This window comes from Ascaphus truei, chromosome 7 (genome assembly GCF_040206685.1).
Source record: "Ascaphus truei isolate aAscTru1 chromosome 7, aAscTru1.hap1, whole genome shotgun sequence".
NCBI lineage: Eukaryota > Metazoa > Chordata > Amphibia > Anura > Ascaphidae > Ascaphus > Ascaphus truei.
Window position 1 is genome coordinate 43,012,381 of NC_134489.1, and position 19,268 is coordinate 43,031,648.

At 52.2% G+C, this 19,268-nt stretch overlaps 1 protein-coding gene across 6 annotated transcripts in view; it reads left to right on the top strand.

Moving 5' to 3' along the window:
* Nucleotides 1-4,967: 4,967 nt before the first annotated feature.
* RFX5 (regulatory factor X5) overlaps nucleotides 4,968-19,268 on the top strand; it is a 33,497-nt gene continuing 19,196 nt past the window's right edge. The window contains exons 1-5 of one of the 6 annotated variants that reach the window (XM_075608022.1): nucleotides 5,058-5,125; nucleotides 8,314-8,367; nucleotides 9,114-9,251; nucleotides 12,362-12,395; nucleotides 18,208-18,290. In XM_075608022.1, the coding sequence (XP_075464137.1) occupies nucleotides 9,133-9,251; nucleotides 12,362-12,395; nucleotides 18,208-18,290 (236 nt within the window). In that variant the 5' untranslated portion in view covers nucleotides 5,058-5,125; nucleotides 8,314-8,367; nucleotides 9,114-9,132. Of the gene's footprint in view, nucleotides 5,204-5,263; nucleotides 5,467-6,498; nucleotides 6,581-8,195; nucleotides 8,368-9,113; nucleotides 9,252-12,361; nucleotides 12,396-18,207; nucleotides 18,291-19,268 lie in introns of those variants that run through there. The other 5 variants (XM_075608025.1, XM_075608020.1, XM_075608023.1 and 2 more) reach the window with 5 other exon arrangements.

Below are 19,268 nucleotides of genomic sequence, written 5' to 3' on the forward strand. Positions count from 1 at the left end.
TGGAGCAGGGATATCCTTAAGACCTGACCTGTTGGGGTTCCCTGAGGACTGGAGTTGGGAAACACTGCCCTATAGTGACATCACTGGTCACAAGACTTACAGAGGGGCAATCCCATCTGCACCATCATCCTCCATCACATGACGGGGAGGGGCAATACCAGAGTGATCCCACCCAGTTAACCCATTAAGGCCATTAACCCCTTACATTACTTAGTAGTCCCCAGAGGGGAGCTACATATATATGTAACCCCTCTATTTCCACAATAAATATGTGCTATGCGGGGCTTTCCTTCCTTAGTAAACCATAATGGGACCCCTTGAATAAAGCCAGACGAGACTTGTGTTACTGATGATTAATGCCCCCTGGGCAAACCTCCCCCTGCAGCCCTCACCTCTTATACAAAACAATATATATACATGTAGCCCTGTTTCCCTCCCGCCCCCCCCTCCCCCCCCAATCTCAGATCGGATATATTGTGGGAAAGACTACACTGATTACACGAAGTAGTGTGGTGCATACCTGCTGATAAACAGTAGACCTGAGTCTCCCGCATGATGTTATAGGGGAGGTCAGGACAGCAGGACAGGCTTCTGGGGTGTTACCCGAATCGTACTCACAGTGACAGCGCCTCCATCTCTTGCAGCCCCCAGAGATGTGGGGAGAAATCTCTGCAGGAGAACTTATCTCTTCCCCTTCCTGATAGATTTCAGTCTCAGGCAAGAAGTATGTGAAAACAGATGTTCTTTATTCTTATTACCCTCACAGCAATCAAAGACAGTGTACAGCTTACACCAGAATCAATTCTCAGCAATTCTTCACCCTCAAGATGTCCCTGGACATACACTCTCAGCCACTGGCCACCAGGAGCAGTCCTTGCTCTTCCCTTACCCTCTGATAGGGTAAGGTGAATAGTCTTGCACCACTCCCCGCAGGTAGGGCACTCAGTAAGCAGAGCCCTGCACTACTGGGTTGGATAGACTAGCCTCTCTCAGGGGTAGAGGCAACTGCCTAAATTGAGGAAGTACAGCTCCTTAAGTCAGTTCCAGTAGGAACCAGACCCTTGCCCCTGATTGGACACCAGGCCTGATTGCACTACCTTCTCTGACTCACTGAGCTGCAAAGGTGTGGGGAAACCCCATGATTATACCTGGCAACCTACCCTTACTAGGGATCACTGCCAGGAGGAGGGCAGACTTGTAGCCCAAAACCAGCCAGGGCTACATACAATATGCAACACACAAGGGTGCTGCGCTATTGTCCATTTCATTAGTCCCAGTATCCGATGCAGAGGCCACTTAGGCCCATATTATTGCCAGCGCTGCGTGGTAGCTCTTATCTCACTTATTGGCGTGTAGTAGACCTGTTATGGGTTAAACATTTGTGAGGTGCCTGGGTAATTTACTCTGGGATCTCTTTTAGGGTGGGCTCTTCTCCTCATAACACACATCTCTTTGTGTGTAGAATATGTTTCTGCTGCTGTCTCTCACTTTCTCTCTCCTTGGCTAGCAGTCTCCTACGAGCCTCCTCTTTCACTTTCTGTGACTGTCAGGCTGTCTCTCGTAAGCCCCTCTCACTGGCACCTGGGCTGTGTCTCTGTGAGCCTCTCAGACGGTCACTCCTATCAGGGGCGCCAACAGAAATCATGGGGCCCAGGACAAATGAAAGGAACAAAGGAGCAGGGTCCACCCCCAACCCATAGCACCCATGGAATTTTTTTTTTAGCGTGCAACTTTTACTTAACCCCTCAATACATATAAAAATACATCTCCAACCCCCCCCCAATACAAATAAAAATACACCCCCACCTCCCTAATACATATAAAAATACACCCCACCTCCCCAATACATATAAAAATATACCTCCACCTCCCCCAATACATATAAAAAATACACCCCCACCTCCCTAATACATATAAAAATACTCCCCACCTCCCCAATACATATAAAAATATACCTCCACCTCCCCCAATACATATAAAAATACACCCCACCTCCCTAATACATATAAAAATACACCCCACCTCCCCAATACATATAAACAGTGTTCGACAAACCTATACATTTGCTCGCCCCGGGCGAGTGGATTTAACCCCCGGGCGAGTAAATATTGGCCCAAGCAGCACACGTTTGGTACTAGGTGGCGAGTAGATTTTTTGGTGATTTGTCAACCACTGCATATAAAAATATACCTCCACCTCCCCAATACATATAAAAATACACCCCCACCTCCCTAATACATATAAAAATACACCCCACCTCCCCAATACATATAAAAATATACCTCCACCTCCCCAATACATATAAAAATACACCCCCACCTCCCTAATACATATAAAAATACACCCCACCTCCCCAATACATATAAAAATATACCTCCATCACCCCCAATACATATAAAAAGTACCAACCCTCCCAATACATATAAAAAAATATACCCCAACCCCCAATACATCTAAAAAATACCACAACCCCCCCAATACATATATAAAATACCTTGAACCCCCCAATACATATATAAAATACACCCACAATACCAAGACTTACCTTGGGAATGATCTCAGGTCAGGCCGGTGGCTGTAGAGGGGGGGTGGTGGGCCGGTGGCTGCAGAGGGCCGGTTGTTGCGTGGTGGGGCGTTGCTGGGGGAGGGGGAACTGGTGGCTGCGGGAGAGCCGTTGCTGCGGAGGGTGCCAGTGCTACAGGGGGTGGCGGTGCTGCGGGGGCTGGCGGTGCTACGGGGGGGGGGGGTGGCGGTGCTGTGGGGGGGGCTGGCGGTGCTGCTGGGAGGGGGCCCGGTGGCTGGCGGTGCTACGGGGGGGTGGTGGTGCTGCGGGGGGGCAGTGACTGCGGGGGGCCCGGCGGCAGGTCACAGCAGTTGCTGCCGGCCCCGCTGCAGGCACCAGTCTGTCCCACGCTGCTGCTCACATGAACGCCGGACCCCCCTCTCACGCCGGTGTGCCGTAAGCTTAGCCCAGCTGACTTCCGGCGCTGCCATCAGAGAGACCCGGCACCGGGTGCAGCCACAGTGCGTTTTTATTTTTTTAAAGGGCACGCAGTGAACCCGGGACACCAACACCGGCAGTCCCTCCCTTTTGGCGGCCCTGACTCCTATCTCTGTGTCTGCTCTCAGAATGGCAGTGGGACTCTCTCTGTGTCTGCTTTCAGAATGGCAGTGGGACTCTCTCTGTGTCTGCTCTCAGAATGGCAGTGGGACTCTCTCTGTGTCTGCTCTCAGAATGGCAGTGGGACTCTCTCTGTGTCTGCTCTCAGAATGGCAGTGGGACTCTCTCTGTGTCTGCTCTCAGAATGGCAGTGGGACTCTCTCTGTGTCTGCTCTCAGAATGGCAGTGGGACTCTCTCTGTGTCTCTCAGGCTGATAGTTTGTTTCAACATTCTATCTCTGTTTTTTTCTTATCCAATGCCCTATTTCCTGTCATGGGTTGCCAGGCAGATCAGGGACAGTGTCTCTTATTCCTTATGGCAGGGGTTCGCAAACTGGGGGGGCGCAATATTTTTTTTGGGGGGGAGAGGGCGGCGCTCACAGAGGCCCCGTACTCTTCCCCAAAGCATTTAAATTAAATGCCAGGGAGCGTGCGAGGCCTCTGTAACTTACCTACAGGACCGGTGTCATCTCCCTGGTTTATACACTTCAATGGAGTCTGATAAAAATCAGCAGTCCCGCCTTTCAGTCCAGAACCCCCAAATCTCAGTGATTTTGGTGCTTGAGAGATAACATGTCTGGTAAAAGGGCCCAGGAAATAATCATTGTTTCACATTCCTTACAAATACAAGATGAATGGGGAATTCCCCAGTCAGATCACGCCGCACGCAGGGAAACTAAGGCCCGCGCTAGTGCTGAGCGGGCGGCGCTTACTTACATATATAGATATATGTAAGTCCCCGATCACGCTGTGCGTGCGCGCTCGTGCACGGGCACACCCGCTCACCCACGCTCGGCGCTTAGGTAAACAAAAACATCTAACTTTCCAGCGTGCTCAACTACCCGCAATGCCTTCCCCCCCCCGCGCGATTAAATACAGGACACCCGGCGCTCATGCTTGGAGCGCTCTCCATCCATGAGCACGCTCAGCGCCAGCGGGGACTCAATGTTAACAAAAATGTTACCGTCATTTAAACTTATTTTAAACAAGATGATATTTTAGGCAGCAAGAGAAATATTTCCTGAGAGGGAAATGGCGGCTATTTTGTTTTCCCAATTAATCTATTGAGAATCCCTGGCTGCAGTGTATGCTAAGAGATAATGGGGAAGGGCAGGGTTGCAGGCTAGTCCGGTATATGTGCTCACACGTGGGGTATTTATTTAACATACGGTGGAAGGTTTTTGTCACTTTTTACCCACTATCACTTTTTTTAATGTCTGGTTATATCCACGTAACAGCTTCACGTGGCACAGCCGGCAACCAACCTCGCAGTGGCGAGACCCAAAAGGTCCAAACTGCTGTCTGTGAGTAGGGTTACTGGCTCTGCACTTCTTTAACCCAGGCCGTGCTGAAACGCTGTGTAAGGCATACGCTTATAGGGGGTCCCATGTTAAAATGGACAAGAAGCAAAGAGTGACACACTGCTCATTTGCATGTCATTACCCAGAATCCCCAGCTGCAGTGGAAGCATTGTATGCTAAGAGATAATGGGGAAGGGCAGGGTTGTAGGGCTGTGATACGTGAATGTGCTCACATGCGGTATTTTTATTTGCCGTACACCAATTCCAACCAGATATATTAGTTTTTACCAATAAAGTATCAGGGGTGACTTGATGAATATTATATGGTCTGTTCCCCCCATGGCACTCAGCCTGACCTCCCCCCCAAGGGCCTGACTCTGGCCTTTTAAATATTGGGCGTGGCCTAACTACTCCCCTACGCCTCAACCAGGCTTGCAAGTTGTGACACACGGCAGACACCCTTCGTTACGCGCCCTTGTGAACTCTAGCCAATCCCTATGCTGTTGCTAAGGAGAAAAAAAACAGGAGCTACTCAGGAGCCGATGTGCCTTGTTTCCGGGCAAACTAAGTCATCGCGACCAATCAGATTTTGAGATGGGTGGAAGAGACGGGAAAGTTTCGTCCAATCAGAAAAAAGAAGTGGCGGAGGGTTCCCGAGGCGGCGGTAGGTGGATTCCCGGGTTTTTTCCCCCCCACTCCTCCGTGTTCTTGGCGCGGGGTCACGGTGCCGGAATCTCCGTGGGTGGGTCACGCGTGAGGTGCGGGGGGGGGAGTGTCCGGGAACGGTTCTCTGAGGGTATCGCAATCCCGTGCGTCAATTGTGGGCGCCGGTCCTGTCACGCTTGGCCTGTCCTGTCCTGACACGCCTGTCCTGTCACGCGTGGCCTGTCCTGACAGGCGTGTAAAGTGGCGACATCTCTGCGTGGAAGTCACCTGTGCATGTGTCTGTAGTATGTGCGGGGGAAATAAAGGGATCCACGAGAGAATAAAATACGCCGGAGAGATGTAAGAGAAGCAGGCACTGAGGGGTCAGATACAGGGGCAATAAGCAGGCACTGAGGGGTCATACAGGGGCAATAAGCAGGCATTGAGGGGTCAGATACAGGGGCAATAAGCAGGCACTGAGGGGTCAGATACAGGGGCAATAAGCAGGCACTGAGGGGTCATACAGGGGCAATAAACAGGCATTGAGGGGTCAGATACAGGGGCAATAAGCAGGTATTGAGGGGTCAGATACAGGGGCAATAAGCAGGCATGGAGGGGTCAGATACAGGGGCAATAAGCAGGCATGGAGGGGTCAGATACAGGGGCAATAAGCACCGAGGTGTCAGATACAGGGGCAATAAGCAGGCAGTGAGGGGTCAAATATAGGGGCAATAAGCAGGCATTGAGGGGTCAGATACAGGGGCAATAAGCAGGCATTGAGGGGTCAGATACAGGGGCAATAAGGCACTGAGGGGTCAGATACAGGGGCAATAAGGCACTGAGGGGTAAGATACAGGGACAATAAGGCACCGAGGAGTCAGATACAGGGGCAAGAAGGCACTGAGGGGTCAGATACAGGGGCAATAAGAAGGCACTGAGGGGTCAGATACAGGGGCAATAAGAAGGCACTGAGGGGTCAGATACAGGGGGAATAAGAAGGCACTGAGGGGTCAGATACAGGGGCAATAAGAAGGCACTGAGGGGTCAGATACAGGGGGAATAAGAAGGCACTGAGGGGTCAGATACAGGGGCAATAAGAAGGCACTGAGGGGTCAGATACAGGGGCAATAAGAAGGCACTGAGGGGTCAGATACAGGGGCAATAAGAAGGCACTGAGGGGTCAGATACAGGGGCAATAAGGCATTGAGGGGTCAGACACAAAGGGAAAACAAGAAACAGATTTTAGTAATGACCTTAGAGGTCAAATACAGGGGCAACAAGGGGCAGTTAGGCACTTGGGTTAAATACACTAGTAAAAAGGCACCTGGGTTAGATAGTGATGAGGCATTAGAAGAAGTAGGTCTCTGATTCCCAACGTTCTTATCGCTGTAGCAGTGACAGGGACGCTTTCTATATAATTATCCACCCGTTACCGGGAGTCCCGCATCCGGAACCCACAGAAACACGCGCCGAGGTAATAAGATGCTAATTAAACCGGTTTATAAGATGAATGTTCTGCTGTCTGGCTGTATCTGTCAGATAAAAGGCCTGTTTGTGTCATTAAACAGCCTCACTATTTTTGTGTCGTTACCTGGCGGGTTGGTACTGACACACGGGTCTCACTGTTGTCTTTTCATCAATGTAACCAAACTGCATTATCCTGTCTGAGAGGGGGTGGAGGGGCTCTGCTACTGTCTGTGGAATGAGCGGTGCCAGGGACAAAAATATGATGAACAAATATCTTGCCTAAGGCCTGGGACATAGTGAATTAAGCGGTGCTTTCCCTGGCCTTACACAGTGCGCTGTCCGTGGGCGTGTCGGGGGCGGGCCAGTGACGTCACAGAGCTGGTTCGCTCTCATTGGGCGAACCGCTCACGTGACCGGCCCTGCGCTCCGGCGAGCGCCAAATTTGAAACCTCCGTGAGACACGCTTCCCCAAGCGTGCGGACGCCCCTGCTAAAGCCGTTCTCATTGCGGCTGCAGGGGCTCAGTGCCGAGCAGCAGCGCGCCTCAGCACGGATCAGCGCATAAGCGCTGACCATGCCCGAGGCCTAAGACTGCGCTTATAGTGCTGGCGACCTCAGGCTGCGGTCGCTGTAAAAATCAAATTGAGATTACTTCCAGCGATCACAACCAAGACGTTGCTCCGTCGCGCTTACTATAAGCGCACGTGACGGCGGCAATGCATTTTTGACGCAAAGTTGCCGTCACCGGCACTATAAGCGCAGCCTAATCAAGACAAAAGAAGCCCCTATATTCAAGCACTCGTTCTCAAAAGTAGGGGAAAGTGTTATGGGTAAAATGAAAACAACCTGTAATTGGTAGTATGTATGTATGTCTTTAGTTATATAGCGCCATTAGTGTACACAGCGCATCACAGCAGTAATACACGTGACAATCATATAAATAACAAATATTAAATAAAGGGGAGAAGCGCTTCAGACATAAAAGTAACATTTAGGAAAAAGAGTCCCTGCTCTGAAGAGCTTACAATCTAATTGGTAGGACGAACGTACAGAGACAGGAGGGCGCTCTGGTAAGTGCGTCGGCAAAGGGCCAAGGTTTATGTATGAGGTGTTAATTATCCTTCAGCAGGTGTGTTTTAAGGTGGGCCTTAAAAGGTAGTGAATCTTAAATATAAAATATATGGGAGACAACCCGATATCACCAAACGAGTACCACATAGAAGGTTATAGATAAAATAATTATTAAATAGTAATAGAGCAGAGCTCGGAACCAATGTATGAAGAACATTATGTTCAGTTATTGTACGATCAGCACAATGTATCATACCAAGTATGTGTTCATTAGTATGCCAGGCTGATCTGTAAACTAGTGATATGGAATTCTGACTGTAAGGGTCTGTTTGCTGATAGAGGGGGCTTGTAATGTAATAACTACATGTGGTGTATGGGTTAAATGTGTCTGTATGTGGGTCCGGATGACTAATGGTTCTGCTCAGTTAAAAAACTGTTACTAGGCAGTTTTACAATCAACAGCAGGGTTGGTCAATCTTCCAGCGCATGTGATAGACTGCGTTCTGTTGTGGCTGTTTTTACAAGATAAAAACAGATATAGAATTGCTGAGAAAAGACAAGTCAGCCTTTTAATATAGAATTGCTAAGGAATTACAAGTCCGTTTCTGTAATGTAACATGTGATGTATAGAACATTGTATAAAGACTGAAGAGAAAATGCCTTTCTTCAGAATCAGCCTGAAGTCTTGTATGACAAATTGATTCTCCCTGCACGCGTTTGTATTGTAAGTATCAATAAACTTACTCTTTCTTTCAAAGAACCTGGACTCCAGTTATCGATAATCAGCCAGAATGTGAGGGTCCATAACACATGAGAAATACATATGCTAGTCACTAACATTCAGCTGTTACTCAGCGTAGAGGTAACATTTCCTGGCATTTTTGGATCAGCATTATAAGTTTGCAATAGGTGTTCATGAATACACCTGCTAAGGATAAAACGAATGACAATTTTGTTCAGGCATTCGTCTAATGACTAATAAATACTAAGAATGGAAAGAGGTGTTCATGATTGCACCACAGAGATTTATATACTGTAACTAAGACCTGTGCTTACTGAATCCTTATGTTGCTACCCAGAAATATGACGGATTGCCACCACCTCATTCGGTTATTAAAATGCACTAAAAAAAGTTGCAGGTTTTTTTACAAATTCTGTTGATATTTCCCAAAAACGTAAACCGGGCAGAAATGCGCACTTTGTGTTGCTCCGGGAAATGTTTAATGCATTGTGCAAATGTGTGCATGGCTGCTGGGAAATTAGTGAATGCTCGTGGCCTTATGCCGTTGGTTAAACGTGCAAACATGCTAATGAATAAAGCTTGGAATGTGCACGGCTGTATGGGACGTCCTGTTCTAGAACATTCTGGGTGGTGCGCAGGGATTATTAGGTGGTGTTGCAGCTGCTCTGGCGTGATGGGGCCCTGGCTGTGGCGTGTCGGTGACGCTGCGTGTCCTTGTTTGCGAGCAGGTCTTGTTTGACGGATGTGATGGCAGAGGACGTGCTGTACGACAAGATTTCGGGAAAGGGAGGTTTAACATCAGGAGCCTCCCAGGGGGACACGACGGAGCCTAACAGCCTCCTGCAGAAACTGAAGACCAGAATCACGTGAGAATACCGTTCCCTGTCATGTTTGTCGTGGGTTAGTGATCTCTCCAGCGCTGATCAGGTTAACCAGAGAACAGCTGCTAATCATCTCTGTGTGTCCTGTATGAGTTTCCTCTGCTGTAGTTATTAATGCACTGGCCCTTTCATTCTGCTGGGTCCCGGGTACCCGCCCTTTCATTCTGCGGGGTCCCGGGTACACATCCTATCATTCTGCGGGGTCCCGGGTTCCCGTCCTATCATTCTGCTAGGTCCCGGGTACACGTCCTATCATTCTGCTAGGTCCCGGGTACACGTCCTATCATTCTGCTAGGTCCCGGGTACACGTCCTTTCATTCTGTGGGGTCCCGGGTACACGTCCTATCATTCTGCTGGGTCCCGGGTACACGTCCTTTCATTCTGTGGGGTCCCGGGTACACGTCCTATCATTCTGCTGGGTCCCGGGTACACGTCCTATCATTCTGTTAGGTCCCGGATACACGTCCTTTCATTCTGCTAGGTCCCGGGTACACGTCCTATCATTCTGCGAGGTCCCGGGTACACGTTCTATCATTCTGCTGGGTCCCGGGTACACGTTCTATCATTCTGCTAGGTCCCGGGTACACGTCCTATCATTCTGCTGGGTCCCGGGTACACGTCCTATCATTCTGCTGGGTCCCGGGTACACGTCCTATCATTCTGCTGGGTCCCGGGTACACGTCCTTTCATTCTGTGGGGTCCCGAGTACACGTCCTATCATTCTGCGGGGTCCCGGGTACACGTCCTATCATTCTGTTAGGTCCCGGATACACGTCCTATCATTCTGTGGGGTCCCGGGTACACGTCCTATCATTCTGCTGGGTCCCGGGTACACATCCTATCATTCTGCGAGGTCCCGGGTACACGTTCTATCATTCTGCTGGGTCCCGGGTACACGTCCTTTCATTCTGTGGGGTCCCGGGTACACGTCCTATCATTCTGCTGGGTCCCGGGTACACATCCTATCATTCTGCGGGGTCCCGGGTACACGTCCTATCATTCTGCGAGGTCCCGGGTACACGTTCTATCATTCTGCTGGGTCCCGGGTACACGTTCTATCATTCTGCTAGGTCCCGGGTACACGTCCTATCATTCTGCTGGGTCCCGGGTACACGTCCTATCATTCTGCTGGGTCCCGGGTACACGTCCTATCATTCTGCTGGGTCCCGGGTACACGTCCTTTCATTCTGTGGGGTCCCGAGTACACGTCCTATCATTCTGCGGGGTCCCGGGTACACGTCCTATCATTCTGTTAGGTCCCGGATACACGTCCTATCATTCTGTGGGGTCCCGGGTACACGTTCTATCATTCTGCTGGGTCCCGGGTACACGTCCTTTCATTCTGTGGGGTCCCGGGTACACGTCCTATCATTCTGCTGGGTCCCGGGTACACATCCTATCATTCTGCTGGGTCCCGGGTACACGTCCTATCATTCTGCGAGGTCCCGGGTACACGTTCTATCATTCTGCTGGGTCCCGGGTACACGTTCTATCATTCTGCTAGGTCCCGGGTACACGTCCTATCATTCTCCTGGGTCCCGGGTACACGTCCTATCATTCTGCTGGGTCCCGGGTACACGTCCTATCATTCTGCTGGGTCCCGGGTACACGTCCTTTCATTCTGTGGGGTCCCGAGTACACGTCCTATCATTCTGCGGGGTCCCGGGTACACGTCCTATCATTCTGCTGGGTCCCGGATACACGTCCTATCATTCTGTGGGGTCCCGGGTACACGTCCTATCATTCTGCTGGGTCCCGGGTACACATCCTATCATTCTGCGAGGTCCCGGGTACACGTTCTATCATTCTGCTGGGTCCCGGGTACACGTCCTTTCATTCTGTGGGGTCCCGGGTACACGTCCTATCATTCTGCTGGGTCCCGGGTACACATCCTATCATTCTGCGGGGTCCCGGGTACACGTCCTATCATTCTGCGGGGTCCCGGGTACACGTCCTATCATTCTGCGGGGTCCCGGGTACACGTCCTATCATTCTGCTAGGTCCCGGGTACACGTCCTATCATTCTGTGGGGTCCCGGGTACACGTCCTTTCATTCTGCTGGGTCCCGGGTACACATCCTATCATTCTGCGGGGTCCCGGGTACACATCCTTTCATTTTGCTGGGTCCCGGGTACACGTCCTTTCATTTTGCTAGGTCCCGGGTACACGTCCTTTCATTCTGCTGGGTCCCGGGTACACGTCCTTTCATTCTGCTGGGTCCCGGGTACACGTCCTTTCATTCTGCTGGGTCCCGGGTACACGTTCTATCATTCTGCTAGGTCCCGGGTACACGTCCTATCATTCTGCTGGGTCCCGGGTACACGTCCTATCATTCTGCTAGGTCCCGGATACACGTCCTATCATTCTGCTGGGTCCCGGGTACACGTCCTATCATTCTGCTGGGTCCCGGGTACACGTCCTATCATTCTGCTGGGTCCCGGGTACACGTCCTTTCATTCTGCTAGGTCCCGGGTACACGTCAAATCATTCTGCTAGGTCCCGGGTACACGCCCTTTCATTCTGCTGGGTCCCGGGCACCCGCCCTATCATTCTGCAGGGTCCGGGGTACCCGCCCTTTCATTCTGCGGGGTCCCGGATACCGCTATGCTTTATGGTTATTGCAACGTGTTGTTGGAAGGGGTACATCCCAAATGGTGATGCAGTGACCTGGCTTCCTCCTCAGAGGGAGGGTCTCTGCATATACTAACGTACAGGCATACCCCGCATTAACGGACGCTTTGGGACCGAAGCATGTATGTAAAGCGAAAATGTACTTAAAGTGAAGCACTACTGTTTCCCTCTCATCGATGCATGTACTGTACTGCAATCATCATATACGTGCATAACTGATGTAAATAACGCATTTGTAACAGGCTCTACAGTCTCCTTGCTTGTGCACAGCTTCGGTACAAGTAGGGAGCCGGTATTGCTGTTCAGGACGTTCTGACAGGCGCATGCGTGAGCTGCCGTTTGCCTATTGGGCGCAATGTCCTTACTCGCGAGTGTACTTAAAGTGAGTGTCCTTAAACCGGGGTATGCCAGTACTGTGCGCACATTTCCAGCTGATCACTTGTCTCAATCTTCTGTTCCAACAGCAAACCTGTGCAGAATAAAGTAGACAGCATTCTGGTAAGTGGTTTCCATAACTCATTAACCCCTTCAGTACCGATGGGGCAGTCGTTGACTGAGCCACTGATTGAGCCACCTGTGCTGAGGCAGAGCTGTCTCGAAAACCTGACCTGTTGGTGGCCCTTGAGGACTAGAGTTGGCCGCCCCTGGTATAATACATGCATAAAGAGTCACCTGCCCAAAGTCGCACACAGCAAGCAACATGAAGCGACAACAACACGTTATGGGGCATATTTCCTAAGGGTGCTAAACTATATTAGTACAGTGAAAAAAAGGGGAGGGGGGTGTGCCCAGCACTCAATGACCATATCATCACAAGAGTTAATGAATACTCTCTAAGTGCAAGACAGGGGGAGAGAAGGACAAGGGAAAAACTACAACAGGGGAAGATGGGGGAAGGGAAAAATATAGGGGGGGGCAACGTTTCGGGGTGATGACCCCTTCCTCGGGCCCGTTCCCTGAGGTCAGGAGGACCAAAGGTACTTCTCTATGTCGTGTTTCCCACTTGCGAAAGTAACCCAAACTCAGACAGCTAACACTACAGAATCTCAAAGGTAAAGTAAGCAAAAGTGCTACATGATGCCCCGCTTGGTGCTGCCATTTCAGCCTTTAGTCCATTGGTACACATTCAAGACCCCTCATATTGTGTAAATACTTTATTAGTTATATGTTGGCCCGTTGTTTGTATTTAGGCTTTTTATGGATTTTTGTTTATTTATGCTCTCATTTACATTATTGTTTGTGTTGAACTAATAGTATGTTTCCCTTTGCTTTCTATACCCTATGGTGACGCTGTTGCAACGGCTGCTCACATATTACCCTATGGAGGCGCTGTTGCTGCGGGTGCTCATATATACCCTGTGGAGACACTGCTGCTGCTGCGGCGGCTGCTCACATATTACCCTATGGAGGTGCTTCGGCGGCTGCTCATATATTACCCTATGGAGGCGCTGCGGCGGCTGCTTACATATTACCCTATGGAGGCGCTGCTGCGGCTGCTCACATATTACCCTATGGAGGCGCTGCTGCGGCTGCTCACATATTACCCTATGGAGGTGCTGCGGCGGCTGCTCACATATTACCCTATGGAGGTGCTGCGGCTGCTCACATATTACCCTATGGAGGTGCTGCGGCTGCTCACATATTACCCTATGGAGGCGCTTCGGCGGCTGCTCATATATTACCCTATGGAGACGCTGCTGCGGCGGTGGCTGCTCACATATTACCCTATGGAGGCGCTGTGGCTGCTCACATATTACCCTATGGAGACGCTGCGGCTGCTCACATTACTGTATGGAGACGCTGCTGCTGCGGTGGCTGCTCACATATTACCCTATGGAGATGCTGCGGCTGCTCACATATTACCCTATGGAGACGCTGCGGCTGCTCACATATTACCCTATGGAGACGCTGCGGCTGCTCACATATTACCCTATGGAGGCGCTGCGGCTGCTCACATATCACCCTGTGGAGACGCTGCTGCGGCGGTGGCTGCTCACATATTACCCTATGGAGGCGCTGCGGCTGCTCACATATCACCCTATGGAGACGCTGCTGCGGCGGTGGCTGCTCACATATTACCCTATGGAGGCGCTGCTGCTGCGGCGGTGGCTGCTCACATATTACCCTATGGAGACGCTGCTGCTGCTCACATATTACCCTATGGAGACGCTGCGGCTGCTCACATATTACCCTATGGATGCGCTGCGGCTGCTCACATATCACCCTATGGAGGCGCTGCTGCGGTGGCTGCTCACATATTACCCTGTGGAGGCGCTGCTGCGGCGGTGGCTGCTCACATATTACCCTATGGAGCCGCTGCGGCTGCTCACATATTACCCTGTGGAGGCGCTGCTGCGGCGGTGGCTGCTCACATATTACCCTATGGAGCCGCTGCGGCTGCTCACATATTACCCTGTGGAGGCGCTGCTGCTGCTCACATATTACCCTGTGGAGGCGCTGCGGCTGCGGTGGCTGCTCACATATTACCCTATGGATGCGCTGCTGCTGCTGCGGCGGCTGCTCACATATTACCCTGTGGAGGCGCTGCGGCTGCTCACATATTACCCTGTGGAGGCGCTGCTGCTGCGGTGGCTGCTCACATATTACCCTGTGGAGACGCTGCTGCTGCTGCGGCTGCTCACATATTACCCTGTGGAGACGCTGCTGCTGCGGCGGCTGCTCACATATTACCCTGTGGAGGCGCTGCGGCTGCTCACATATTACCCTATGGATGCGCTGCTGCTGCTGCGGCGGCTGCTCACATATTACCCTGTGGAGGCGCTGCGGCTGCTCACATATTACCCTGTGGAGGCGCTGCTGCTGCGGCGGCTGCTCACATATTACCCTGTGGAGGCGCTGCTGCTGCTCACATATTACCCTGTGGAGACGCTGCGGCTGCGGTGGCTGCTCACATATTACCCTGTGGAGGCGCTGCGGCTGCTCACATATTACCCTATGGATGCGCTGCTGCTGCTGCGGCGGCTGCTCACATATTACCCTGTGGAGGCGCTGCTGCTGCTCACATATTACCCTGTGGAGGCGCTGCTGCTGCTCACATATTACCCTGTGGAGACGCTGCGGCTGCGGTGGCTGCGGTGGCTGCTCACATATTACCCTGTGGAGACGCTGCGGCTGCGGTGGCTGCTCATATATTACCCTATGGATGCGCTGCTGCTGCTGCGGCGGCTGCTCACATATTACCCTGTGGAGGCGCTGCGGCTGCGGTGGCTGCTCACATATTACCCTGTGGAGGCGCTGCTGCTGCTCACATATTACCCTGTGGAGGCGCTGCGGCTGCGGTGGCTGCGGTGGCTGCTCACATATTACCCTGTGGAGACGCTGCGGCTGCGGTGGCTGCGGTGGCTGCTCACATATTACCCTGTGGAGACGCTGCGGCTGCGGTGGCTGCGGTGGCTGCTCACATTTTACCCTGTGGAGGCGCTGCTGCTGCTCACATATTACCCTGTGGAGGCGCTGCGGCTGCGGTGGCTGCGGTGGCTGCTCACATATTACCCTGTGGAGACGCTGCGGCTGCGGTGGCTGCGGTGGCTGCTCACATTTTACCCTGTGGAGGCGCTGCTGCTGCTCACATATTACCCTGTGGAGGCGCTGCGGCTGCGGTGGCTGCGGTGGCTGCTCACATATTACCCTGTGGAGACGCTGCGGCTGCGGTGGCTGCTCATATATTACCCTATGGATGCGCTGCTGCGGCTGCGGTGGCTGCTCACATATTACCCTGTGGAGGCGCTGCTGCGGCGGCTGCTCACATATTACCCTATGGATGCGCTGCTGCTGCTGCGGCGGCTGCTCACATATTACCCTGTGGAGGCGCTGCGGCTGCGGTGGCTGCGGTGGCTGCTCACATATTACCCTGTGGAGACGCTGCGGCTGCGGTGGCTGCTCATATATTACCCTATGGATGCGCTGCTGCGGCTGCGGTGGCTGCTCACATATTACCCTGTGGAGGCGCTGCTGCGGCGGCTGCTCACATATTACCCTATGGATGCGCTGCTGCTGCTGCGGCGGCTGCTCACATATTACCCTGTGGAGGCGCTGCTGCTGCTCACATATTACCCTGTGGAGGCGCTGCTGCTGCTCACATATTACCCTGTGGAGACGCTGCGGCTGCTCACATATTACCCTGTGGAGGCGCTGCGGCTGCTCACATATTACCCTGTGGAGACGCTGCTGCTGCTCACATATTACCCTGTGGAGGCGCTGCTGCTGCTCACATATTACCCTGTGGAGGCGCTGCTGCTGCTCACATATTACCCTGTGGAGACGCTGCGGCTGCGGTGGCTGCTCACATATTACCCTGTGGAGGCGCTGCTGCTGCTCACATATTACCCTGTGGAGGCGCTGCTGCTGCTCACATATTACCCTGTGGAGGCGCTGCTGCTGCTCACATATTACCCTGTGGAGGCGCTGCTGCTGCTCACATATTACCCTGTGGAGGCGCTGCTGCTGCTCACATATTACCCTGTGGAGGCGCTGCTGCTGCTCACATATTACCCTGTGGAGGCGCTGCGGCTGCTCACATATTACCCTGTGGAGGCGCTGCTGCTGCTCACATATTACCCTGTGGAGGCGCTGCTGCTGCTGTGGCTGCTCACATATTACCCTATGGATGCGCTGCTGCGGCGGTGGCTGCTCACATATTACCCTGTGGAGACGCTGCTGCTGCGGTGGCTGCTCACATATTACCCTATGGAGGCGCTGCGGCTGCTCACATAGTACCCTGTGGAGACGCTGCTGCTGCGGTGGCTGCTCACATATTACCCTATGGAGGCGCTGCTGCGGCTGCTCACATATTACCCTGTGGAGGCGCTGCTGCTGCTCACATATTACCATGTGGAGGCGCTGCTGCTGCTCACATATTACCCTGTGGAGGCGCTGCTGCTGCGGTGGCTGCTCACATATTACCCTGTGGAGGCGCTGCTGCGGCTGCTCACATATTACCCTGTGGAGACGCTGCTGCTGCGGCGGCTGCTCACATATTACCCTATGGAGGCGCTGCTGCTGCTCACATATTACCCTGTGGAGGCGCTGCTGCTGCGGTGGCTGCTCACATATTACCCTGTGGAGGCGCTGCTGCTGCTCACATATTACCCTGTGGAGGCGCTGCTGCTGCTCACATATTACCATGTGGAGGCGCTGCTGCTGCTCACATATTACCCTGTGGAGGCGCTGCTGCTGCGGTGGCTGCTCACATAGTACCCTGTGGAGGCGCTGCGGCTGCTCACATATTACCCTGTGGAGACGCTGCGGCTGCTCACATAGTACCCTGTGGAGGCGCTGCGGCTGCTCACATAGTACCCTGTGGAGGCGCTGCTGCTGCTGCGGTGGCTGCTCACATATTCCTGGTTTTTCATTGTGATTATATGGTCATTGAGGGCTGGGAACACCCCCCCTTTTTTCCTTGATATTAGGGAGGAATAAGGTTCCTCCTCGTTCCCTTGTGCACCCTCGATCTTACTTTTTCAGTTTTTGTGCTGTCTATCTCCTTTTTTGTTTGCATATACTGTAAGTGTACAGTGTCCTAACATATGGGGCGGGGGTGGGGGGGTCAGACATTTATAGGTACAGTCCCATATAGGCCAGTTACATTTCCTGGGGGTCTCTGAATGGAGAAGTGTTTGTCACCCATGTGTTTTTGTTCCCCTTACCCCTTTATCCTTATCCGAGACCCAATAAAGATAAGGGGAGGGAGGACTTCATGCGTTCTGATCACAAAGAAGGGAGCAGACAGAGGAAATCACACCCACCCCAAGTGTAACTTTCAAAAAAGGTGTCAGATTTGGGTAAAATATGAATTCCCCCAGACGAGACCTGGGGTTACTTCACCTTGGTTCTAGAAGGGACTGGCCCTTTAAGGCGAGAGGAGGCAGAGACTGAAATCCGGCCCAGAACAGCTTAGGCTGCGGCCCCAGTAACTACTACGGCGTGCGCTGTCCGATCAAGCCCCGCCCCCCAGTACCTCCGGTCCCAGTTCCTACCTTGTCGCGCACCTTTCCCCAGCGGTGCGCGACAGGTTTTCAGGCAGGCAGGGGAATTTGAGATTAGTATTTGCGACGGAGGCGTGGCCACGCCCCCGCCGGCGGTTCAGCCAATGAGGGAGAACCAGCTGCGGGACGTCATGGCCACGCCCCCCGCAAACCCACAGCCACGCCCCCTCCCAAACTTTCCCTCAGACCGCCGATCGCGGTGTAGCGCTGTGCACGCGCCGCCCCCCCCCGCCGGGCGCGCGTGCCACAGTGAAGACTGGGGACTCAGCCTTACAGTGTAACCGATGTACCTTCCGTCTCTGCAGTTAGACGTGCAGAAGCTCTCGGACTATGACAAGCTTTACCTGTACCTGCAGCTGCCTCCAGGGCCCAGCGCCCCGGAGAAAAGGTACCGTCCGACCGGGAACCATGTCATTAAATCCATAGCTATTTGGGGAAACGGACTGGGAAACATTCTTAATTAGTATCCAACAAAAGACAGGGGGAGCCCAATGCTACATCCAATTGACCAATCATATATTGTAATTAAGATATTGACATAACCAAGATAATATTATTATTGAAGTATTTGTACTTTATACTTATTACAATATATGTTTTGTCAATTGGATGTAGCATTGGGCTCCCCTGTATTTTGTTGTATACATTTACCACGCTCAGTAGCACTCCTTTTGACATAAAAAAAATAAAATAATAATATATATATGTGTGTTGGGGTTTGAGCGTGCTGAGAATGTGTGTTAATTTAATTAGTATGCACCATTCTTTTTTTTCTTTTAAATGAACCTTGGTAATAATACCATAATATCCCCCCCCCCCCTTCTCTCCCTGTATCCTTCATCTCAACTTCTACTGCCCTGCAAAGGCTTCATTACTAAAAGATGTTTGCTCTTTGATTGAAGGTGGAACTTCTGCTGCATATGGTGCCCTGTAATCTCCATGGTGGCCACTAGGAGGCATCATCATTACACGTGTCACAGCCCCGTAACCTACTATTCAGTAGCAAAGGGACTTATGCCAAGGATATGGGGGGGAGGGGGCACCAACAGGTCAAGGTTTCAGGATATCCCTGCTTCAGCACAGGTGGTTCAGTCAGTGGCTCTGTGTTTGACTGGCCAACTCCAGTTTTCAAGGGCCACCAACAGGCCAGGTATTGGGGATATCCCTGTTTCAGCACAGGTGGCTCAGTCTTCGACCGAGCCACTGATTGAGCCATCTATGCTGAAGCAGGGATATCCTAAAAACCGGACCTGTTGGTGGCCCTTGAGGACTGGAGTTGGCCAGTCAAACACTGAGCCACTGACTGCACCACCTGTGCTGAAGCAGGGATATCCTGAAACCCTGACCTGTTGGCCCTTGAGGACTG